The sequence below is a fragment of the Lissotriton vulgaris genome, chromosome 11 (genome assembly GCF_964263255.1).
Source record: "Lissotriton vulgaris chromosome 11, aLisVul1.2, whole genome shotgun sequence".
NCBI classification, from domain to species: domain Eukaryota; kingdom Metazoa; phylum Chordata; class Amphibia; order Caudata; family Salamandridae; genus Lissotriton; species Lissotriton vulgaris.
In genome coordinates this window covers 728542089-728567876 of record NC_141699.1, presented here as the reverse complement: position 1 = coordinate 728567876, position 25788 = coordinate 728542089, and the positions used below count along the sequence as shown (strand labels likewise).

The following is a 25788-nucleotide window of genomic DNA, read 5'->3' as shown; positions in this document are numbered from 1 at the left end:
CGTTGTAGTGCTTGCAGAGGCAAGAGAGTGACTCCTTCATTCCAAGGGAGAGGACTTCCGGTGTCCTTGATACCCACAGGTCTGGGAAAGATCGCGAAAGAAGCACAGACAACTAAGAAGACTTGAAGAACAGTGAGACCAGGAGCAGCAGGAGTCTCCCTTGATGTAATCTTGGTTCCAGGTGAATTCCAGGTGCCCAGACAGTCGAAGGGTAACGTGGTTTCAGGCTGGAGTCTTGTCCCACGACAAATCTGAGGACCCACCAACAGGTAAATCCTTAAGTACACTAAGGGAAGGGTTGGAACAACTCAAGAGTACCTCCCAGCGGAAGGGTTGGAAAGAGGGGAGGATACTGCCATGTCCTTTGTCCAGTTTTGCACCAGAGCGGGAGCCAAGGGCTCACATGAACTGGCTCCAACTGGAGCATGCAAGAAGGTAACCAAATGTGCCCTTCAAAGCAGTCTTGTGGTGCTGGCAAGCACCCCCAGCCCAATACACCAAGTCCTGTCTGGGAGGTGGTCAGACCTCCTTGCAACAGGAAACTTATTGTTCTACCTTCCCCTGCTTGAGCTTGGCTCAGTAGCAGGTGGGCAGATTTGAGTCTGGTCGGCTAGGTGTTGGCGTATGATTCCAACATGCTTGATACCAAACATGAGCAGATTTGGTGCAGCCATTAAATAGTTAGGCATCTCGCAATGACTGATGTCCACTATATGTATCAAAATGGCTGACCTAACTTACAAAGCCTGGAGAATCGACTTCAGGGTTTGTAGTGGTGTTCTGCTCGTGCAGTGGTACCTTCAAACTTATAACTAAGCACTCTGCCCTCAGAACTGAAGAGCCTGCCATAGGGGTGACTTATAGGTTTTAAATGTAGTGACCTCTGATATAAGGAAACCTATATCTGTTGTGAGAGGTACAAGCACCAACTTTCACAGGCTACAATGGCAGGCCTGCAGTCACAGTTTGAGTGGACTCCCATGAGTGGCACAATACATGCTGTAGCCATGGGAGGCCCCTTGTGTACCTTTGCCCTGTGTACCAAGTACTTACTGTGGTCAATTTAGGGAGAAAGCAGTGACTTGGGCCCTGATTAGCACGATCACAGTCAGACTAGGTCAAAAACACACTGACATCTGGCAAAAAGTGGGTGTACCACACACAAATAAGGTTAAAGAGGAAAAAATCCTACTTCAACCTCCTCTCACTATACAGAAGCAGGAGTCGATATGGTCGCTATTTTTCTAGAGGTAAACTGGCAACAATACTCTGTTTACAAAACTACCCTCACCCACAAAAAATTGTGGCAGGCTTCATCATAAGCCAATGCAAGAGGTGGAGCAATAGGGTGGGGGAGACAGTACATACATATAAAGAATTTATCAACATTACAGGCTACTCCTAACATTCCTTTGGGAATATTTTACAAAGATTGCAGTCCTCAGTTTCTTTGGACAACAAGGCTTTTAATGTTGGGAAACCATGCCCACCATATATTTGCCATTTATACATATACTAAGGCATCAAAGGGAGACTATGTTTCTAAGATTAACTGCACATTCTCTGGGGGAAATGCATAACTCTGCATGTTAATCCTCAAAAGATGAATAAAGACACTATGAGGATATATTTGTGTTTTTCTTTTACCACAAGAAGGGCACATAACAAAAAGCAAAGGCACTCTGAGAGGAAAATAAATCTTTTCCCGTCGGAAAAAGGTATAGAAATACTTTAAGTTTAAAAAGATGCTGAGCGAAACACTACAAATAAGGTTTAGAAAGATATTCTCCCATTTTAGCCAAAAAGAAGCAAAGTTGGGTGCACCAGATTCCTGTTTCCAGGAGTCATAAAAATAAACTGACCTAACTGTCTCCTGTGTGGCATGATGGGGTGCTGGGTGTGCTTTGAGGTTCATAAAAGGCACAGTGCCAATGTTGTTCCCTAAGCTTTCCAATGCAGCCCATTAGCTGACTCGGTCCTTCATTCCCTTTTCATTATTCTGTTTTAAAAAAGGTATGTGAACGTCTTTCTATGGTCACTTATCTTTTTCAATGACTTATAACATTAACTGACTGCTTTTGTAAATGAAAATAAAATAGAATTTGGCCTTCGTTAGCCTTTTGTATAGGCTGGTAATATTTGCTTATATAAATAAATATATTTTAAAGTTCTCCCGAATCCCTGCGTATGCACAGGACTATTCAATGCTTAGGACTAATGATGATATCCCCTTGAAAAGAATTATGAATTTGTGTTAACCAATTGGCAACAAGAGCTATATTTTTTGGTTTACTTTAGAAAACACTCCAAATGCATAAGAATAAAAGTAGCGTGCACTGTTCTCCAAGTGAACATCAGGTATAAGGTGCCTGCCAGACATACCTATATTGCAGGAATAAAGGTGTATAAACACACATTTATATTGTAATGCTTCTTAAAAAAAGGAAGCAGTTTATTTTAGTAGGCACACTAAGTGTTATATTATTCCTAAGAACTTGCTGTTATGTACAACATTCCTTCCCACTAGATGGATACTACCCTATGTTATTTCTCTCTTGTTTACATGAACAATACAGAACTAATGAGATTTCCCTGCTTCCTGCACAGAATATGTGGGAGTCAAAAACTGCTACCGAGAGTACCAGGGGCAGTGTGTCAATCCCTTTTTTTTTTTAAGGATGCAACTTCACTGGGGCCAACTTTGAAGTATAGCCTGTTAAGATACTTTTATTATAAAGTTAAAGGGGGGCACAGGACCACTGGATCATTAATCTGAACTTCTTGAATCTTCATTAGCTGCAGCCTTTATGTCTAGACTCCTGAATATGTTCTTTCATCAAAAAAAGAAATCAATGTCCAAAAGAAAAAACTTGCAGCTCGGCCAACCACTAACTTCTTCCAAATTTCATTCACTCGCAGGTCGGTCACAGAGGATGCTGAAGTCCTGTTTAACTTCATAGAAAACACTCAATAGTTATTTCTTCTCCTTGGTTTTCCTTTTGACCTTTTAAAATGTTTTTTTTAAATCAGGTTTAAGTCAGCAAAAAAAATACGTCCCCAGTTTTGTCATTACCCCCTACTCCCAACCGAAAAATGACATTCAAAATCAATTATCTTCCACTCAAATCTCTCCTGCATTCTACTTTGAGGAGATACTAAATACGTAATTCACCCAAGCCTCTAAGTGCTCAGAGTCGCTAATTTAAGACAAGGAAAGAAATTAGGGACCGGTACCCAAATAAGGGTCACCAAAAACCTGAAGGATGTCCAAATGAGTCGGAGTACAGAATCTTTAGATGACATTCGCAGGAGGATTTTTCAACAATAAATTGTTAAAGTGTTGACACTGCAGGAAGCTAATCAGTCAAGCATTAATCATGACACACTACGAGTAAATATCAATACGAACCTGGGACAATCCTAATCCAGAACTAAGAAAACATCAATTAGAACAGAAGCCAAACAGTTCAGGATGAAAATATATTTGAAACAATGCAACTGCTTTAACTGTTAGAAAACTGCATGTTTATGAAATACTATTAAAGTAACTCTTCATGTTGACTACTACACAAACTAGATATGGTTGATACATTAATAACGATAGGTAATGTACTCCCTTACATGGTTTTTCCTCTTCATCTTCACTGTCAGAGAGGATTGCAGATTTCCTTTTCACAACCTTCTTCTCCTCCCCATCACTTTCGGACATTTTTCGAGTCTTTGGCCCCTCATCTTCACTTTCATCTTTCTCACTATCAGAGCTGTGGGTTTTTCTTCTATTATGATTGCTCTGTGCAGTAACCTTTCTCTTTTTCCCAAATTCAATGTCACTGTCATCTTCATCAGACTCTAGTTTTCTTTTTTTGCGCTTGGGAATAGCCTCATCATCAGAGTCACTAGCTTGGTGATTCGTAGGCTCTTCAATTTCAGAGCCAGCTCCAGTCCGCTTTGGGGGGCTATCGTTCTCAGAGTCACTCAAAGGATGTTTTGTGGGACCCTCATTGTCAGAGTCAGTTAGAGGACTCTGTGGGAGGCCATCATTGTCGGAGTCAGTGAGAGGACTCTTCGGTGGACCCTCATTGTCAGAGTCATTAGGAAAACGTTTTGCAGGAACCTCATTGTCTGCATTCTTTACAGTCCGCTTTGCTGAATCCTCATTGTCAGAGACTTGTTTGGGACTCCTTGACAGATCCTCATCATCAGAATCACTCAAAGGATGCTTTGGTAGTGTCTCATGGTCAGAGTGAATCTGGGGACTTTTAGGGGGACCCTCATTTTCGGAGTCACTCTGAGCATGCCTAGTAGACTCTTCATTGTCCGAGTCACTTAGGGGATGTTTTTGGGGATGTCTATTGTTGGTGTCACTTAGTGGCCGCTTTGGTGAGGCCTCATTATCAGAGTCACTTGCTTGATTATTGGGTGGATTTTCATTTTCAGAATCACTCAAGGGATGCTTTTTAGGACTCTCATGCTCAGAGTCACTTGAATGATCCTTTGCTTTTGATTCATTAGGAGAGTCTTTAGCCGGCTGCTTTTGGGGACCCTCATTATCAGAGTCATTACCTTGCTGATTAGGGACCTGTTCATTTTCAGAATCGCTATCAGACTGTTTTTGGGGAACCTCATTTTCTGAGTCACTTTCTATTTGCCTGGAAACACCCTCATTCTCAGAGCCACTGGCATTATTTTTGAGCTCCTCAGTCTCAGAATCACTGGCATCGTGATTTTGTGGCTCATCATTTTCAGAACCACTAGCTTTGTGAATGTGGAGTACCTCATCATCAGAGTCACTGGCATTGTTCATTTGTGGCTCATCTTCAGAGTCACTGGAGTTGCGAGTTTGTGGTTCCTCATTTTCAGAGTCACTGGCATTATGAACGGGAGGTTCATCATTTTCAGAATCACTGTCCTTCTGCCTCTGAACATCTTCATTTTCAATGTCACTTGAATTCCGAGGTCTGGGTCCATCATCCTCAGAGTCACTGGAGTTGCGATTTGAAGGTTCATCATTTTCAGAGTCGCTATCATCACCTTGCTTCTTCGAAACATTCTCATCATCACTATGATCGCTCTGCAAAAAAAAGCACACAAAAAAAAGCAAATTAGGGTGAAAACAGACTACAAATGACAGGAAGTCAGCCAGAATATGCATAAAGATATAAAAGCACAGGATGGGGAAAAATGGTAAATTGATTTTTGCGAGTCTGATTTTTGAAGCATGCAGAAATTAAGGATTATATTTAACTGCAAGAGGAACTGGCACTCGAATATCATTTAACAGATTCGGTTGACAAGCACAATGCGAAAGACAGAGGCAAATGTGATAGCTACACCAAATCAATTAAGGCTTGACGAATTTCATATAAAATCTCTGTGGAATCAGGTTAGAGCAGACAGTTTATTGTAGTCAATATAAAGATGCATTATCAATACACAATGATCAACATCCTATAAAACCACATCAGGGCTCGACAAATCCACTCCGCTCCGATTTGCGAGGGAGAATGGATGAGACCGAGATATTTTTTAGGTCCTACTCGCCCTTTCTGGTGAGTCGGAAGACAAACTAACTTTTGTCCTCTGTCTTTGAAAACGTATCAAAAGTGACAAGATAACAAGATTTAAAGGCATTTTTATTGCTCACAAAGGGACTGAGCAATAAAGATGCCTTTAAATCTTGTTAACTTGTCACTTTTGATACGTTTTCAGAGACAGAGGTCAAGTAGGTTGCAGTTGGGTCGAGGGGATTTTCCAAGTTACTAGACCTGCAGGACTAGAACAATTTTTCAGATTTGTCGAACCCTGCACATGTATCAAGAAGACAATACTTTGCGATGCAGCTGAAAATGTTATTTGATGTTTCAGACTACTCTATCAAGTAGAAGCTAAATTGGTAATTCCGGATAGAAAAAGCATTCCCTTGGTTATAGTGAAAACGGAGCGAACATCTTTGGTGTACTGTTCTCTAATTAGTAAGACAACATAGGTGTATCATCTATGCAAGTGATAGGTCATGATAGACTTCATAAATCAGCATAGGCATGCCGTCTTTATGTAGTCTAGTAGTGATGTGCCTAGTTCAATAAAGACATGAGACAAATGTGCACCCGCTGAGTAAACATTCTGCAGTAAAATCCATGTATCCACTCAGCAGTCAGGCATAAATAAAAATAAACAAATACAAACTAGTCATTCAAATCCTGGTAAGGTGCACCATTAGTTGTTTACTTCTCAAATCTCCATGTTAATCAGTTTAATTATTCAAAACAACAGTACACCAGAGTGTATCTTTACAAATATTAACCCCATAGCAAGTAGTAGACATCATTTTCCTCCAAAACCGAAATACATATATTTTTGTCTATTATTCTACATAAGTGATTGTTGACTAAAAACCTTCTGTCAATTGCTGAGTATTCTATTTTGAAGACTCACCAAATCAATTATACCAGGAGTTGAACAGTTCCAATAATGTTTATGCCACTTCAGTGTCTCAAACATATAATCAGGCGATAAAACTTGAGGAGCACATACTTGTAGCGTTGAGACACTTAAAAGTAACCCATAAAACTCAGCATTAGGGATGGGTGTTACCAACCTCTGTAAATTCATGGAATTTAGCCATACTGTAAACAAGCCAGAGTATTACTAGTGGATTGCTAGAAGAGAGAGCGGTCTATGGCCTACCTAGACTCGACAGAGAACACTTGTGATAAGGAGCAGATAACATGGGGTGGGGAAGCGGCTACCAATAAACTTAAAATCAATGGGATAAGTGTACGGGACAAAATTCTGTTTGGAAAAAGATTATGACCCCTCACCCCTTGTATGTTCGTGATGGCCAGGAGCAGTCACACATCACGGTGGGCGTCTGTGGAGGACAGCCCCTGGGCAGCCGAATCCCGCCCACTAATGAACTCCCGCAGAGCGCAGAAATTTTGCGCGCACGGAAGGGGTTAAAGCCAAAAAGAATCTAGAATTTGACGGATGCCACGTTCTGCTGATGTCTCAATACTAGACAAATATAGTGGTGGTCATGATCCCGTCGATCACAGTTCAAGCAGATAATGACCAGGCTGTGATCATACTAACTGGAAACCCAGCCAGCACCAGCAGACCATTCAACCACATCCAACACTCCACTCAACACTAATAGCAGCCACACTGAGCACATCAAATTTTACACAACACAGCAAATTCCAAGGAAAACAACCTAGATTGTATCTGTACCTTCCTGGTCCATTATCACTGGCCATACCGGATGCATCTTGTCTGGTCCAAACATGCCATCATCACCACAGATCAGACCTACATCGCCCCCAACTCACAGAGGCCATCCAAAACCAACAAGCATTTGCAATGCAATAGGTCTCGGATTAGGAAAGTTTGAGCTATTCGGTCTTGTAAATGACAATTTTTTTTATTTATGTGTTGGTTTTGAAAATAGCGAAATTAATAGCTTTGTCATTTACAATGCCAATAGTTATAACTTTCGCAAATGTGACACCTATAACCTGGGGTTGCGCTGAGTGATGCTGCGGAGGTGGTGCCGAGTGGTGCTGAGGTGGTGCCGAGTGGTGCTGTGGTGGTGCCGAGTGGTGCTGTTGTGGTGCCGAGTGATGCGGTGGATGGTGCCGAGTGGTGCTGCTGCTGAGTAGTGCTGTGGTGGTGCTGCCAAGTGGTGCTGTGGTGGTGCTGCTGAGTGGTGCTGTGGTGGTGGTGCTGAGTGATAATGTGGTGGTGCTGAGTGATAATGTGGTGGTGCTGAGTGATAATGGGGTGGCGCTGAGTGGTGCTGCTGCTGAGTTGTGCTGTGGTGGTGCTGCTTAGTGGTGCTGTGGTGGTGCTGTGGTGCTGCTGCTGAGTGGTGCTGCTGCTGAGTGGTGCTGTGGTGCTGCTGCTGAGTAGTGCTGTGGTGCTGCTGCTGAGTAGTGCTGTGGTGGTGCTGCTGAGTAGTGCTGTGGTGGTGCTGCCGAGTGGTGCTGTGGTGGTGCTGCCGAGTGGTGCTGTGGTGGTGCTGCCGAGTGGTGCTGTGGTGGTGCTGCCGAGTGGTGCTGTGGTGGTGCTGCCGAGTGGTGCTGCCGAGTGGTGCTGCCGAGTGGTGCTGCCGAGTGGTGCTGCCGAGTGGTGCTGTGGTGGTGCTGCCGAGTGGTGCTGCCGAGTGGTGCTGTGGTGGTGCTGCCGAGTGGTGCTGTGGTGGTGCTGCCGAGTGGTGCTGCCGAGTGGTGCTGTGGTGGTGCTGCCGAGTGGTGCTGTGGTGGTGCTGCCGAGTGGTGCTGTGGTGGTGCTGTGGTGGTGCTGCCGAGTGGTGCTGTGGTGGTGCTGTGGTGGTGGTGCTGTGGTGGTGCTGTGGTGGTGCTGCCGAGTGGTGCTGCCGAGTGGTGCTGCCGAGTGGTGCTGCCGAGTGGTGCTGCCGAGTGGTGCTGCCGAGTGGTGCTGCCGAGTGGTGCTGCTGAGTGATAATGTGGGGTGCTGAGTGATAATGGGGTAGCGCTGAGTGATGATGTGGTGATGCTGAGTGGTGCTGTGGTGGTGCTGCTGAGTGTTGCTGTGGTGGTGCTGCTGAGTGTTGCTGTGGTGGTGCTGCTGAGTGGTGCTGTGGTGGTGCTGCCGAGTGTTGCTGTGGTGGTGCTGCCGAGTGGTGCTGTGGTGGTGCTGCCGAGTGGTGCTGTGGTGGTGCTGCCGAGTGGTGCTGTGGTGGTGCTGCCGAGTGGTGCTGTGGTGGTGCTGCCGAGTGGTGCTGTGGTGGTGCTGCCGAGTGGTGCTGTGGTGGTGCTGCCGAGTGGTGCTGCTGCCGAGTGGTGCTGTGGTGCTGCTGCCGAGTGGTGCTGTGGTGCTGCTGCCGAGTGGTGCTGTGGTGCTGCTGCCGAGTGGTGCTGTGGTGCTGCTGCCGAGTGGTGCTGTGGTGCTGCTGCCGAGTGGTGCTGTGGTGCTGCTGCCGAGTGGTGCTGTGGTGCTGCTGCCGAGTGGTGCTGCTGCCGAGTGGTGCTGTGGTGCTGCTGCCGAGTGGTGCTGTGGTGCTGCTGCCGAGTGGTGCTGTGGTGCTGCTGCCGAGTGGTGCTGTGGTGCTGCTGCCGAGTGGTGCTGTGGTGCTGCTGCCGAGTGGTGCTGCTGCCGAGTGGTGCTGTGGTGCTGCTGCCGAGTGGTGCTGTGGTGCTGCTGCCGAGTGGTGCTGTGGTGCTGCTGCCGAGTGGTGCTGTGGTGCTGCTGCCGAGTGGTGCTGCTGCCGAGTGGTGCTGTGGTGCTGCTGCCGAGTGGTGCTGTGGTGCTGCTGCCGAGTGGTGCTGTGGTGCTGCTGCCGAGTGGTGCTGTGGTGGTGCTGCCGAGTGGTGCTGTGGTGCTGCTGCGTGGTGCTGCGGCTGAGTAGTGCTGTGGTGGTGCTGAGTGGTGCTGTGGTGGTGCTGAGTGGTGCTGCCGAGTGGTGCTGTAGTGGTGCTGAGTGGTGCTGCTGAGTGATAATGTGGTGGTGCTGAGTGATAATGGGGTACAGTGCACAGAGCGGACGCGCGCAGACAAGAATCCTGTCGATTTCACATTCAGGATCTAGGCTGCTCACGCTACAGGAAACGACCGTAAAACCATGCTTAATGTGTTTTTAGACTCTTAGTACACTGTGGAGCTAATCACAGTGCCCTGCTGTTAATATTGTTGTTTTGCACTTTGTTTTTAGATCATTGACTACAAACGTATTTTAAAAAACAATTGCACTAGCTTTTAAATTGTTGCACTTACAGTCTGTTTTCACACTCCTGAATTGCGGTGCCCCCTGTTCCGCCGCGGCTTGTGCCGTTTGAGTGGAGGGGTCCACACCATCTTGGAAGCGTCGCTCTCCCCTGGAATTAGCAGGGTCAGCGCTCCAAGCCTCGATCCCACTTGCGGTCCCGCCCACTGGCCCTACTTAGTACAGTGCGCAGAGCGGATGCGCGCAGCGGCGTGCCGAAGGCAAGCCCGTCTGCGCCTGTCCGCTCCCGGCCGACTCCAGACGCCAGAAATCCTGCTCGTCACCCTGCTTCCCGGCCCGCCTCTCACTGCACACAGCAACAAGAAATGGGCATCATCAGGTATACGAATACTGAACTACACAGCCTTAACCCAGGTAAGCCTTTACTCTCTATATCCCAGCTCCCTAGTCTTCAACCAAAACCAATTCCTACCAAACTACCTAAACCTCATAACACCAATTGTGCCCCAAAGACCCCACCTAACCTAGTTTGCCTCTACTGCAATGCAAGATCAATGGCCAAACACGCTCTACAAATCTGGGCACTCCTAGACTCTGTTAAACCAGACATACTGTTTGTCACAGAAACCTGGCTACAGGAATCGTTCGCGCCAGATATTGCAATAGCCCTACCCCCGGCCTATACAATACATAGACTCGACCGCCATGGCAACAAAAAGGGGGGGGGGGCGGCAATAATTCATAAATCATCCATAAAAACCTATATAAATGACTCTTACCTCGAATGCTGGGGTGAAATGCTCATTGCCACCATGACTGTGAGCAACAAAGAAGCATGGAAGGTAGCCCTCATTTACAGACCCCCCGGCTCCAAGACAAATTTCTCTGAGAAATTAGTAGAAGCAATAGCGCCCTATGCCCTTACTTCGGAGAACTTCCTCCTCCTGGGAGATGTAAATTACCATCTCGAACTCACCACTGACCCTTGCACCATAGACCTAACTGCCAGCCTGGAGGCTCTACAATTGTGTCTACTCCCCACAGGTCCAACACACGTAGCTGGACACACTCTTGACCTTACATGCACCAACTCCCCAAAGATACCAATTGGGGTCCCCTTGTTGTTCAAAATACCAACTCCCCAAAGGTCACGATCACACAGACTGATTCTGGACGGACCATTCTATCATAGAATTCGCAATAAATGGATCTTAGATCCCGGCGACCCGCCCAGGCAAGATGAAAAAAAGCAGACCATGCAATAAAATCACCATGCCAGCTTTTGTCAAATCCTTTTCCCCTCCTTCAATTTCCCAATGCACCAATCCTAGCTTAGCTGCCATGGAATTCGAAACGGCTATCACCACTGCGCTAGACGATACAGCACCTATGCGCACATCTAAGCCTCCGAAAAATAATTCTCCCTGGTTTACGCCAGAGCTTAAACAAATAAAATATTCCACTAGGATGGCAGAGCGAAAATGGCGACATACAAAAAGTGCCCAAGACAGGGAACTATATAAAGTTGCTCATAGGCAGTACATGAAGGATATCGTCGAGGCCAAAAAGGTCTATCTAGGCAATAGGATCACTCTAGCAGCAAACTCACAACGAGAACTGTTTAATATTGTCAAGGAGTTCACTACACCACCAGGCACACAGCAGGTGCCCCCTGATTCCAAGAACTGGGTGGAATCCGTAGCCTCCTACTTTCATGAGAAAATAAATGAAATTCACAAACGGTTTCCCCAACCAACAACAGAGGATGAGGCCACTACCCCTCACACCATAAGGCAAAACTCCCTCAATACCCACTTCGCCACGCTGAAATCGTTTTCACTCTTGACCGAAAAAGACGTGAACCAAACTCTGTTGAAAATGAAATCTGGAGCACCGGGAGAACCTGCTTCGCCACAAGTTATATCCCAAATCTCCCCAGTTCTGATCCCCACCTTGACCAACATTTTCAATCAATCAATACAGCACTGTGTTGTCCCCAATCACTGGAAGGAAGCAATAATCAGGCCCATTTTGAAAAAACCCACGGCAGACCCGGATCAATTTGTAAATTATAGGCCCATCTCCCTTTTACCACTCTTTGGGAAAGACATGGAGACCCTAATTAACAAACAGCTTATCGCCCACCTGGAGTCTAACAAACTCCTTGATCCATCTCAATCCGGTTTCAGGGCATTCCACAGCACTGAAACGGCCCTGTTGGAGATCGTGGACAACATAAGACTGTCCTTGGACTCAAAAAAGTCAGCCACCCTGGTTCTATTGGACCTATCTGCGGCCTTCGACACCATCTCGCATCGCGTTCTGCTAGAGCGTCTAGCCGAGATTGGTATCGAGGGCAACGGTCTTCAATGGATATCAAGCTACCTTGGAAACAGGCGATCAAGGGTCCAACTAGGCCCCCACACCTCTATCTCCTACAATAATGATAAAGGCGTCCCGCAGGGATCCATTTTGAGCCCGACCCTTTTTAACGTTTATGTTTCCCCCTTGGCAAAGATCATCAGAGAAAATGGTTTTGGGGCCATATCCTATGCTGACGACACTCAAATTCTCGTCACCATTAACCAAAACCCTGATGACGTAAAAAATAGGTTCAAAAGCTGTATGACTAATATACAAGAATGGATGACCAGAAACTATCTTATGATGAACGCAGGAAAGACCGAACTCATGCTTTTCGGCAAAGCGGACCAAATCTGGTCATCGGACTGGTGGCCAGACTCCCTTGGTCCCTGCCCCGCCCCTAAGCCATACCTCAGGAACCTGGGAGTAATTCTAGACAACAAGCTTACCATGTCTGAACACATAAAAAAAAACAGTGGGAAGCAGTTATGGCCAGATGCGTAGCCTGAGGAAGATCTTTAAATGGATCCCACTCAGCACGCATGCCCCTAGTCCAGGGACTCATTGTTAACAGGATGGACTATGGGAATGCCCTGTTCTCAGCCATCAACCTAACTCTACTGAACCGATTGCAGGTCCTCCAAAACACAGCTGCTAGGCTGGTATTAGATCTACCTCCTCGCACCCCCTCAGCAGCATGCCTTAGATCACTACACTGGCTCCCCGTACAAAAGCGTATAAAGTTCAAGCTCTGCTGCCTAGTCCATAAGGCAGTAAATGGACATGGACCTGCTCATCTTGAACAGAAACTCAAAACTCACATCCCAAGCAGGACGCTACGCTCCTCCAGTAAAGCCTTCCTCTCCGTTCCCAGAGTCCGAACAGTAAGAAACGGAGATAGAGCTTTCAGCAAAACCGCCCCAGAAGCATGGAACTCCCTCCCCATCCCACTGAGAGCAGAGCCAGATCATGTGAAATTCCGAAAATAACTAAAAACCTGGCTCTTTTAATTTCTAGCTTATCGAGCCCCCGACCTCCTGAATCTGTTGGTTTTAAGGATCCTTGTCAGCTGCCAGCACTCTGAGACCTTCGGGTGATTTACGCGCTATGCAAGTGAAATAAAATGGAAATGGTAGCGCCGAGTGATGATGTGGTGATGCTGCTGCTGAGTTGTGCTGTGGTGGTGCTGCTGAGTGGTGCTGTGGTGGTGCTGCTGTGTGATAATGGGGTGGTGCTGAGTGGTAATGGGGTGGTGCTGAGTGGTAATGGGGTGGTGCTGAGTGGTAATGGGGTGGTGCCGAGGGATGCTGGGGTGGCGCCGAGGGACGCTGGGGTGGCGCCGAGGGACGCTGGGGTGGCGCCGAGGGACGCATTTTTTGTCGAATAGCCAGGTTTTAAGTTCTTTTCTGAAGGAGATGTGGTTCTGTGTAAGGCGGAGGTGAGTGGGGAGTGAGTTCCAGGTCTTGGCCGCCAAGTAGGAGAAAGATCTACCTCCCATGGTGGATCTTTGGATACGCGGAACTGCAGCGAGGGCTTGATTGGAGGATCTTAGTTGACGGGTGGGTGTGTAGAAGGACAGTCGAGTGTTGAGGCATTCGGGTCCTAGTTTATAAAGGGCCTTGTGTGCGTGGGTGAGGAGACGGAACGTTATTCTCTCGTTGACGGGAAGCCAGTGGAGGTCTTTCAGGTGGCCGGTAATGTGATCTTGGCGAGGGATGTCCAAAATGAGTCTCGCTGATGCGTTTTGGATGCGTTGGAGTTTTATCTGTAATTTGGCTGTGATTCCGGCGTATAGTGTGTTTCCATAGTCCAGTCGACTCGTGACCAGTGCGTGGGTGACAGGCTCTCTCGTCTCGGGGGGGGGGGGGGGGGGGGGGATCCAACGGAAGATTTTTTTGAGCATACGAAGTACGTTGAAGCAGGAGGATGAGACTGCGTTGACTTGTCTGGACATCGAGAGTGAGGAGTCTAGGATGAAGCCACGGTTACGTGCGTGGTCTGTGGGTATGGGTGCTGTGCCCAGAGCCGAAGGCCACCATGAGTCGTCCCAGGCAGAGGGGGATGATCCTAGGATGAGCACCTCCGTTTTGTCTGAGTTAAGTTTTAGGCGGCTGTTGTTCATCCATTCGGCTACTTCTTTCATGCCTTCGTGAAGATTGTTTTTGGCGGTGTTAGGGTCTTTGGTGAGGGAAAGGATCAACTGGGTGTCGTCAGCGTAGGAGATGATGTTAAGGTTGTGTTGGCGCGCGATGGATGCGAGTGGACTCATGTAAACGTTGAAGAGGGTGGGACTGAGTGATGATCCTTGTGGTACACCGCAGATGACTTCGGTGGCCTCTGATTTGAATGGGGGAAGTTGGACTCTCTGAGTTCTCCCAGCGAGGAACGAGATGATCCAGTCCAAGGCTTTTCCTTGTATGCCGATGTTGCTGAGGCGTTGTATAAGGGTGTTGTGACAGACTGTGTCGAAAGCAGCAGAGAGGTCGAGTAGAATGAGGGCCACTGTTTCTCCGTTGTCCAGTAGTGTTCGGATGTCGTCTGTCGCTGCAATGATGGCGGTTTCGGTGCTGTGTTTGGCTCGAAATCTGGACTGAGAGGGATCGAGGGAGTTGTTGGATCGAGTGATGCTGGGGTGGCGCAGAGTGGGGCTGGGGTGGCGCAGAGTGGGGCTGGGGTGGCGCAGAGTGGGGCTGGGGTGGCGCAGAGGGGCGCTGGGGTGGCGCAGAGTGATGCTGGAGTGATGCTGTGGTGGTGCTGAGTTATACTGTGGTGGTGCTGAGTTATACTGTGGAAGAGAAGGGAAGAAAGAAGGAAGAAGGGAGGAAGGCAAGAAAGGAATGAAAGGGAGGGAGGAAAGGAAGGAAGGAAGGAATGGAAGAAAGAAAAGGAAGGCAAGAAAGGATGGAAAGGAAGGAAGGCAAGAAAGAAAAGAAGAAAAGAAAGGATGAAAGGAAAGAAAGAAAGGATTTTAATTGCAAGTGTCAACATGAACGGGCTTGTTTTGAAGATGTAGTCCCCAAATTTGAGATTCCACAACAGAGAGGGGCTGTGAAGGACAGTGAGGGGCTGTGAAGGACAGTGAGGGGCTGTGAAGGACAGAGAGGGGCTGTGAAGGACAGAGAGGGGCTGTGAAGGACAGAGAGGGGCTGTGAAGGACAGAGAGGGGCTGTGAAGGACAGAGAGGGGCTGTGAAGGACAGAGAGGGGCTGTGAAGGACAGAGAGGGGCTGTGAAGGACAGAGAGGGGCTGTGAAGGACAGAGAGGGGCTGTGAAGGACAGAGAGGCGACAGGCAGAGGCCACGCGCGGTGGACATCAAAGGAAGGGTGGGAGGGGAAAAAACACATTAGCGAGCGAGAAAAGCCATAAACACCAGGGGGGGCGGGTAAGCAGATTGCCTTCAAGCTTTCAAGCCTTTGCGAGGCCAAGCGCACGCCTGGGGAAGCTTCATGGGTGAGTGCACAACATGCATTGCACAAAATCCGGCTGGTTTCAGAGATTTTCGTTCAGTAGTAATAGGTTCAGAGTTATAAATAACTCGACCTAAAAAGGACAATAGAAAGATCCTTTAAGAACCTCCCACATAATTTTCTGCACATTACGCCATTAGCCCTGGCTTAAGACCCTATGTCAGGCCTTCAATCGCACCATCTAGACAGCAGAGAGCACTGCCTTGTGATAGAGTCTCAACAGCAATTTAAAACATCAAAACCAGAACTATACAATAAGGGAGATGGATCAAAAGGTTCTTGAAAATGGACTAACCTCCCGTCAGTCTTTAGGCCGAGTTGCCACACCAATGGTGTGCAGAACCATTGACTACTGGCTCCTCTATGACTGGGGAGAGGCAACAGAGGCACCCACAAGATTCACAATGGGTAAGAAGTGGTGCAGCTCTCCAGCTTGTTTCGGTTCCGTGACACTGCAACCCCAGAACCAAAACGTTGCAGTTCTGGATCCCTTCTTCTAGTCAGGTAGGCTGCAGAAATCTTATGGCTTCCTCAGCAGCCTTGGCTGTTCAGAAATCCTCCACACCCATTCTCTAGTCAGCGGGGCCTAGTGAAAGTCCTCCTGGCACAATATTGAGTCTTCCTAACACAATATTGATTCCTACTAGGAAGCATAGTTCATCTCCTGTAGGTAGGTGGTGGGAAAAGTATCAGTTTCTCCTACAGTAAGGCTTCACACAGGTAGCAACAGGCAGAGGATCAGTGAATTGATTATAGGTCGGTCCAACATGCTAGTCATCCTCAGTGTCCAGGAGAGCTACAAAATAAGAGCTAAGTGTGGTGGTGGTCACTGTCTGTTGTACCCCATGCTAGGAGGCCTTAGTCAACCAGCCCTTTTCAAATGTCCATTCAAGTAAAAATATTTCTGCTTTAAAACTGCGTTATTACTACTGTGAAAACACAAAGGGGAAGGAACTTAAAAAATAGCTTGAAGGGAGTGAGAACCAAAAATTTTTTCTACACAGATATTTTCTGAAAGCAGCCGAGTGATTAATCCTGGGTGAATATCTGCATCATTTACACAGGCTAGGAAGGTTATAATTGTCGGTTTGCACAGCTGAGAAGACATTTATTACTGGAATCCAGAGTGTAATCTTCAATAAGCATATCACAAAATGCCAGCATGCCAAGGCACTGTGACCTACAGAGCTTTCACACACAAAACAATTGCTTTATTTCTTGTTACATGTCAATTTTTCAATATTATCAATACACTTGGGGGCTAGAGGAGTTTTAAGGACCTGCGCGGGCCGACTCCCCACCTAATATATGTCTCACAGAAAAAGGGGCCACGGGTCCGGACTTGAAGGAGGTTGCTTAACTGTCTGAAAGTACTCTACCATGCAAAAGCTGGGGGTTTCCCTTTTCAGGATGGTTTCCCTTACACACCAGAGGTGTTATGCTTCATCATAGGGGTGCCTCCTCACGTGACAACTCTGCACTTTATTACACACGCGCCAGCCTTACATAGGGGTTTAGGGCATCGCGCCCATCTCAACAAAAACATCCCTGAGCTCCTCCCTTCTAGAGAGGGGGTTGTAGCCCACGTGAAGACTAGGTCTATCAATTTATTGAGTGACATGAGAAACTGGCAGCCAGTACACTCCAGCTTGAGAGATTCTCAAATAACCACGTAGACGAATGAGCAACAGTTTAAGGGGTCTATGCAGATCGGATATTGTTGAGCATAGAGAAAGGGGATACAAAACAAGGCAAACTGGCTTTTGTGGCTAAATAAACTCCACAAACACAAGGAGGAGTGACTGGCCTGGAAACTCCCATGATGTCAGAGGACCATGAGGAAACGAATATGCCTGCAGGATTCAGTGAGCTACTGAATTAGATAAAAGGGAGGCTGGCTGCTATAAATAACAAGATTGACTCACTGGCAAAGAGACTTGACAATGTGAGAGAGACTGGAAGGCTGTGCTGCATGCATAGATATGGCCAAATATCACATCTCAGAAACCAAATTAGACAAGGAGGACGAGCTGGAGAAGATTAAAAGACAGAGCAACGATATAGATACACGATCTTGCAGGAGTAATTTACGCTTCATTGGGGTTCCAAAAGTGACTGTCATGGGGGGGTGTATGCAGGAATTTGTTGAGAGAATGCTGGGGGAACCGTTTGGTTGTGAAAACATGTTACAAGTGTTTGTGGGGAAAGTGCGGAGCACCAATATCCAGAGCACCACAATGACCTATCTTGGCAAATCCTCTACATTACGGACATTGTGACGAGACACCAGCAATGACAAGAGCAATGAAGGATAGAACATATGCAGGGTCAAAAACAGCAATGTATCTGTATCACACCCAGGCAGTTGAAGAAGCAAGCAGTAAATACCTGCCAGTAAAGAAGAATCGCAGAAAGATATGAACATTAAACATGCCATACCAAGCCAGACTCTGATTCAACGTGAATGGAAAACTGCAAGTGTTCTTTCACCAGACCCGGAAAGGGGAACTTACCACAATAAACTAATGACATCAGAAGGGCTTGGGACCTTAAATTATGAGAGCATTGTGGCAATACATAGTGCTCTATTGGTCACCCCCTTGCAATTATGCCAAGTTGATATATGTTGGTTGTCGGGGAGAAGAAATGTTGGAGGGTAAGATGTAGGCCAGGGTTACTTCTAGGGTCCTTCTCTGGAAAATTGGCTTTCAGCATGAGTGTGGGGAATAGCAAGAAGTTAGTGGCAGGAGATGTTGATAATGGCCACCATATATGGAACCACACACCCATGTCTCAAAATAGAACAGTTATATCACAACGTGCAGGTGCTGAGTGATTTACAGACATCTCAGCCTAGATTCATGATGTGGAATAAGGGAAGTCTGGCATTTGCCAATGGACATAATGTAGATGTTCTATTACTACAAGAAACACAAATAGTAGAAGCAAGAAGTGGCAATGTGAAAATTAACTGGGGATCACAGATTCTTTTCAATGTATTCAAAATATTCTAGAGGAGTAACCGTGCAGGATAAGGAAAGAAGTACAGCACCTACACACAGTAATAGATACCGAAAGCCTAATAATACTGCACCGATACTACTATGTACACGTCACTATCAAACACATATGGTACCAAGCAGGACGTTTTTCTTTCCCATGCTCATATCCTGATGCAAGGCACTGGACCCATGGGGGTGGGGTGGTCGGACCATAACAAAACATTGCACAGCACGTTAGAAAATATCAACAGTAAGGATAAACATGGCATAGGAGTAAGGGAGGCATTGCTTGAAACTATGCAGCAGCATGAACGATAGATATGGAGATCCAGCTATGGTTCAGTTAAAGAATAGGAGTGAGTGGATCATCGCCACACTAGACTTCTAGTTGGGCTAAAAAGACGATGCAGGACGAGCTAAAAGTGTGAAGCTACTACATATTCAGATTCATTCCCCGATGAGAATGTCTCAGACCCTCTCTAGTCACACACAGGCACATACAAGCATTTGCAATGCAATAGGTCTCGCATTTGCGAGAGTTAGAGCTATTGGCATTGTAAATGGCGATGCCTTTTATTCATGTATTTTTAAAAACCTGCAATAGGTGCATAACACGCACTTTGAACGTATAGTCCTTGCTTACGAGAAGCAAGGCTGGCAGTAAAAGAGACTGCCAGCCTTGCTTCTCATAAGCATAGACTATAAGTACAAAGTGCTTGTTTACGCACCGCTTGAAGATTTTCAAACGCATAAATAAAAGGCATTGTCATTTACAATGCCAAAAACTCAAACTCTCACAATTGCGAGACCTATTGCATTGCAAATGCTTGTTTTAGTTACAGCTATTTGGCGTTGTAAATGGCAATGTCTTTTATCCTTGTGTGATCACTCCACTGCAAACGAAAACACATAATTAACACTAGCCACCAATGTCCACTGAAACAAGAGTGGGAAATGTGCCGACAGAAAAGCAAATGCTAGTGTCCGTGTACCCTGGCTGTTTTTTAACTGAACGCATTTCATACTGAAATGGATGCCTGCTTGTGCCCAGTGTGCAGTAGCGAGTGCACACTTCGAAATCAGGTCGGTGTGAGGCAGACAAATCGCTCACCTCGCGCTACCTTCGGAGTTCTACTTCTTGAAGGGGGGGGGGGGGGGGGGTAAGGGTTTTTTTCCATACGCTACATGCATCTGTCAAAGTGGGGGAAGCACTCTATGTTTGTGCCACAAATGAAGAACCCAAAATACGCTGAACATGCAGGGACCTCAAGCACAGGTCACGTGCTAGCTGTTTTGAAAATGCGGTACAACCTGGAGATCTGCCTAGAGATATAAATAAGCAATAACATACTTTTATACTGAAATGGATGCCTGCTTGGAGAACCCAAACATTGTAAAAAAAAAACGAGAAATGCAAGAAAGGAAAGAGAAGTGGAACTAAGAGCGAGACGAGGGAGGGGGAAGAGGAGAATGTGTGAGGCAAACAGCAACTACGAAAGAGAGGTGGAAGAGGAGAGTAAGAGTAGAAAGGAGAGAAGAGATAGTGAGAAGAAAATAAATATAGCAAGAGAGAGAAGTGAAACCAGAGGGTGGAAACTCGTGCTTTGCTTCTCTAAGTGTCCAATCATTTGTTGTGGGTGGCCGAGAATGAGAATAGACGTGGCAGCAGGCAAGGTCACAGAACTGTTGAAGGAACTCCTATTCAGTGAGCTCCACATACTTTTTATCGATGCAAACAAGCCCAAGGATGGTGTGCACCGCACACAAACGCCACGCACAATCTCTGGTTTAATCATAGGTTTAAAAGCAAAACTTTAGTCAAGGCTAGCTATAGAACTGTTGCAAGAGTGTTCACAAAAGGCCCGGGCAAGGTTACTGGCGGGCAGGAGGAAGCGTACAGTTGTTCGACAGAACTAATAAAAACAAGTCGGATGTGGGGGGGGGGTGGCGGAGGAGCAGGGGAGTGAGCGAGTGGGAGAGAAGCGCTGGCGAAGCGTCGCACTTCAAGAGCCTGGTGGGGGGGCGGGGAGCGAGCGAGTGGGAGGGAGGTAAGGAGCATATGGGGATGGGGTGTGAGAGGCCAAGCGCGCGCCTGGTGAAGCATCACGGTTCATTAGACAACATGCATTGGGAGGAATCCGGCTTGGAATCCTCTTGGTCAAAGAGTGGTTTTCAACCCAATAGTTCAGAGCTATAAATAGCTCGACCTAAAAATTTAGAGATTCTAGCCTGCCATGATGTTGGACAGTACAGTTCAGGGAAGAGCTTAAACAAGTTTTTAGCGCTTATTAACAGACATATAGACTTGAAGATATATATGGAAAGCTAAGGGAGGCATTTGAATCTGTGATTAGGAGGGGAGAATGTATTTCAAAAGGGCATGGCATTTTAAAATCAATTTGAAGCAGGTTGAATAATATTGAATTGGAAATATAAAAAATGGTGTAGTAAGTTTCCATAATTTCACCAAAAGCCCATAAACAGCATGGCAGATACGCACAAAACTTGAAGAATTTTCAAATGCTGTTGGCGGAGAGTGTAAACACTTGGGCAAATATGGTGAGGGAGAAAAGCTGGTTCGAACCTGTCTGATCTGGCAGCAGTGAATATAGATAATAAAATTATAAATACGATTATAAGATAAATGCAACAAACAGAATCTTTAGGTATCATCCATAGGATATGGAGTCTGAGTTCTCCAGGTTTTATGCTGCAGTATGTGATCCAACATCCACACTAGGAGGAGGACTTAATACACCAACCCTTACAGAGAGTCCCTCACAATTACTTTTGGGGAAATTAAGAGCGGTCATGGAACATAAAAATGGAAAGACCCCTGGTAGCAATGGGCTTACAAGCTAATTTTACGAACATGTGGAATTACTGGCCCGTTCACATACTATGTATGTTTGAGAAAGCAATACTTAAAGGAGAGCTGCCTCTTATTTTTGCTTTCTTTTGCTACGTGAGGCAATAGTAATCACACTAATAAAGCCCAGCAGGCCCTAATAATTATGCAACTCACACAGGCTGCTTATCTTTAACTAATGCCGATAATAGAATACTGGCAAAGATTTTAGATGTCAGGATACTGCTCCAATTTCATGAGCTAGTCTTATTAGACCAATGTGGATTCATTTCGGAGAGATCCACAGCGGATAACCAAAGAACTTAGTTTGCATTTACATACAAGTAGATCTGAAAATAAAGGACATGCGTTCTTTCTACATTCAGCTAAAGCATTGGATTCTATTGAATGGTCTTAACAGTCATGCGCAGTACAATGGGCTTTGGCAAAGCTATGCTACTATGGGTCAAGCTTCTTTGTTCTTGGAATGTTGCTAAAATCAGGATGCTCACTTGCCAGACTATTAAGACAATTTTATAGTGACAGGGGTATTAAGTGTGGACTTTGCAGAATACGCATGCAAACTGTGTGACATGGTGCACAGAAAAGTGAAGACACAGCATAGCACACCTCCTGTGTGACATGCCTACAGACACTGCATGCAGTATAGTTAAGTCACCCCTACAGCAGGCTTTACAGCTCTAAGGTGGGATGCACAAAACTCAATACTACATGTGTGGATATATCTGTGGATATATCTGCACGAGCAGATATGCCCCTGCTGTGTCAAAGTCAATTCTTAGATTTTTACATGTGAGCAGGAAAGCCATTTTAAGAACATGTGCTGGACAGTTACCCAGCTACATAATGACATCATTGAAACTAGAGATGTTTGGTACCAAACATCTCATATTAATAAGCCCACACGGATTCCAGTGATGAATTGATTAATACATGCCCCCAAAGGGCACCTTAGAGGTGCCCCTGAAAACCTACCAACTACTAGTGTACTGGCTGACTGGTGTAGACCAGCCTTCCACCACAGACAGGTTTCTGACCTTTTGTTCTCTGAGGGTAGAAGTAATGCCTGCTCGGGCCAGAGAATGTCATCACGTCCTCCAAGCAGTATGACTAAGTAATGATATTTCCAGCCAGGAGGCTTCAAAGGCCTCTGCCGCCTTTGATATACAACCCAGGCTTCTCCACAGTCAGGGGAAATTCCACCCTTCCCCGGGCCCATTTAGCATCAGGACAGGTGGGAAAATTAGCCAGTCAGGAGAAGAGTTCAGTACCAGACTAGTCCACTCCCAAGGTGGGCTACCTGATGTGAACAGGAAAACTAGAATTCCACCATTGTGGTTTTTGGTGGAATTAGGCTCAATGGGTCAGGGTTATGCCCACTTCTCACAGAAGTGGTCATATGGGGGGAGTGGTCAACCTAAAGGTAAGTAGCCAATTGGCTACTACCTGACACTCCCCTTAACGCCCCTAAATTGAGAAGTTAGGAGGCAACCCGGATGTCAGGAAGTTAGATTCAATGGACACAAGAAGAAGAGAACAAAGAGGAGCAAAGAAAGCGAGAACCGAGGACTAGTTGCTGACTTTTTGACCACAAACACGCCTGCACCTGCCCCGAAAAATCGCAACAAACTGACTCGTCCTGCTGCCAAGAACCCTGGTGGACTGCCAGCACTTCACAAATTGCCAGCAATCTCCCTTGGAATAGAGGAGCTACTACCCTGCAGCTTTCAATTACCAAACAGCAAAGTCCGGTCCACCGTTCTGCTGCTCCCAGACTTACCAATGCAGCAACCACCCAGAAGGAGGTCACTGTGCTCCAGGTCAGGTCCATCTCCCCACCAAGTAAGAGTACACCAGGACTGACCAGAGTTGCACAGCACCAATACCCAGGGTACCGGACCCCCTTTCAGCAACCAAAGCCCGTGTAAGCCCATTCGGAACTCCTACTGCATCAAGACCGAGAAGCCATCGAGGGACGTCAGCCCCACAGAGGCCCAATTCCTGAGTGATCCATCTGTCGTGATTTTTGCATCCTCAACTGGCAAGACCAACAACCGTGAGGGCCTTTAACCGACCAAGTCCAGCCGATCTATCCATTCTGCACCCAAGCGTCCTTCAGACAATGGCTGGGCAAGGGATAAATGGTTACAGAATCTGGGAAAGGTCTTAACTGATGACCTCTATGATGTTGTTGCCACATAATAGAGGGCTTAATGAATGGCAGGCAGAGGTTGATTCAGGACAAATTCCTGCACCAGGCATATCATACACAGTTCAGTATGGGTAAATTTGGGTGGGATGAAAGACACTACATACCAAAGGTGTCCAGCACCAGAAGCTGATATCCTGTACTTGGCGTAGAGATGCCACTTGGTGGCAGCATTTTGGGGATAGTTATTTATACATTTAATGAGATGACAGAGCTACACTTGGGTAGAACCACTGACTGCTCTACTGGGCCATGTAAACAATGTCCCGAAGATAAGCAGGACATTTGTGGAACTTGCTATATTGAAAATAAGAGTGGCTTGACCTAATGTAGATGGAAAGCCACAAGGATGGATGACTGGCTGAAAGACTTGGTGGCATACAATAAACTAAAAAAAATATATGGCACATTTCTGCCTGGTGCATCCCACGAAAAAAGCCTATGGGCACAGGTGTGTTGATATTTGGCCAAGAATATGCACATAAAATTCACACTAAATAATTTGGTCGATAATGTAATCATCTAAATATTGGCTCCGTAATGATATTGCTTGAGGGCATGGGAACATACATGACAAAGGCCTCGGACCTGATCTGTGATGCTTGAAATGTTACTGAACTTGCTCCGGTGTAAATAAATTGCAGTGTGAATGTTGCATTGTAGTGGAGAACAAGTTTGGCACAGATGTCCAGGCTCTGGTCCTACTGCATCTTAATTAGGGGAACACTTGTCAAGTCCGAAATCCAAAACACTGCAAGAATGCCATTTATGCAGCAGTACGCCTCATCAGGGGCCCCAGAAATTACAAAGTACAAAAGTAGCATCTATAATAAAAGAGCTCCACTGACTGGTGCATCACTTTTAAATTTAGTTGCATTGTCAAATAGGTGGCAAACCAAAGTATTCATGACCACAACTACTGTACCACCTGGCACGGATCATCAAGATTTTACAAAACACAAAGCAGCAACATTGCCAGGCTGGAATGCAGGAAGCGCAGAAAAGAAAAGATCCTTTGCCAGGTATTGTGCTATACTAAGAGTGTGGATCTCCAACCCGGACAAAATCTCCCCGGTACGATCCATACTTAGAGGGTAGTGGCCTGTGTCATCTTCTCCCTCTAGCGGAATGCATGTAGTGTTGTGTGCCAGAGAGTAATTGTTACCACTGTTGGATCCTTAAGAGTTGTGTGTCTGGTCCACCATAGATGGCCCTAAAGTATCCACCTGGTTGCACGGTCTGTCTGTCTATTTGGAACGCAGGATTTTTTGCAGGGTGGTGAACCCAATGATTAATGGCTGCGCCGTCCTATAGTATTTCTAAATATCAGGTAGGGGAAAATTCCTTTATCATACCATCCCCGTCTTAGTTTATTGCTTTTCGCGCCAAGCATTCATTCCACAGCAATATTCTAACTTTGCTTTTAAGTAGGTTACAGGAACTCGTTAGGAAGTGTTATGTAGAGGATGCGGGCAGGGCAATCATTTTAAAAAGTGCAGCCCTAGCGATAGATGCAAGGATCTCCTGTATTGGACATCTCACTAGCGATAGTGTCAGGTTAGTATAATAAAACAAGTCAGGATCAGTAGTGAAGTGGATTCTGTATAAATGAGCTTTTTCCATGCTGTGAAGCGCGAGCCAAAACCCATTCTGGCCAACACCTCAAAAATATATGTCTATTAGATCGTGTCAAATGCCAATCTGGCGTTGAGCTAGAGCAAAAGGGCATCCTGTTGAAGTGCGTCAGCCAGGCCCAAAAAAAACATGAAGTGTCCGTAAAATGAGAGCTGAGCTCCTTCCCGGCATGAAACCGAATTTATCTGGATGGACCAGAGACACGATTACCTGAATCAGCCAAGATAATAGCACTTTAGCCAATATTTTAATTTCAGCATTTACCAGCGAAATCTGCCTGTATGAGGCGCACTCCTCTGGTGGTTTACCATCTTTATGTATGACAGCGATGGTGGCCAACCTTTGATCCCCGGGGAGCGAGCCCAGTTGGCAACTTTCATCGAAGATTCGCAGCAGGTAGGAGACAGGCAGAGGTAGTTAGCTTATAAAATTAAATTGGCATGCCATTAGGGCCTACCACTTTACCAGAGTTTAAGTCATATATTGCCTGTACGATTTCCTCTTTGGTAAGTTACTCTTCAAGGAGTGCCCTGGCAGTGTGTGAAAGGCTTGGGAGCTG

At 46.3% G+C, this 25788-nt stretch overlaps 1 protein-coding gene across 4 annotated transcripts in view; it reads right to left on the bottom strand.

The window, feature by feature from the left end:
* IWS1 (interacts with SUPT6H, CTD assembly factor 1) overlaps positions 1–25788 on the bottom strand; it is a 273237-nt gene that overhangs the window by 223560 nt on the left and 23889 nt on the right. For all 4 annotated transcript variants that reach the window (XM_086943814.1, XM_086943815.1, XM_086943816.1 and 1 more), the window contains exon 3: positions 3622–5071. In XM_086943814.1, coding sequence (XP_086799940.1) covers positions 3622–5071 — 1450 coding nt within the window. The remainder of the gene's footprint in view (positions 1–3621; positions 5072–25788) is intronic.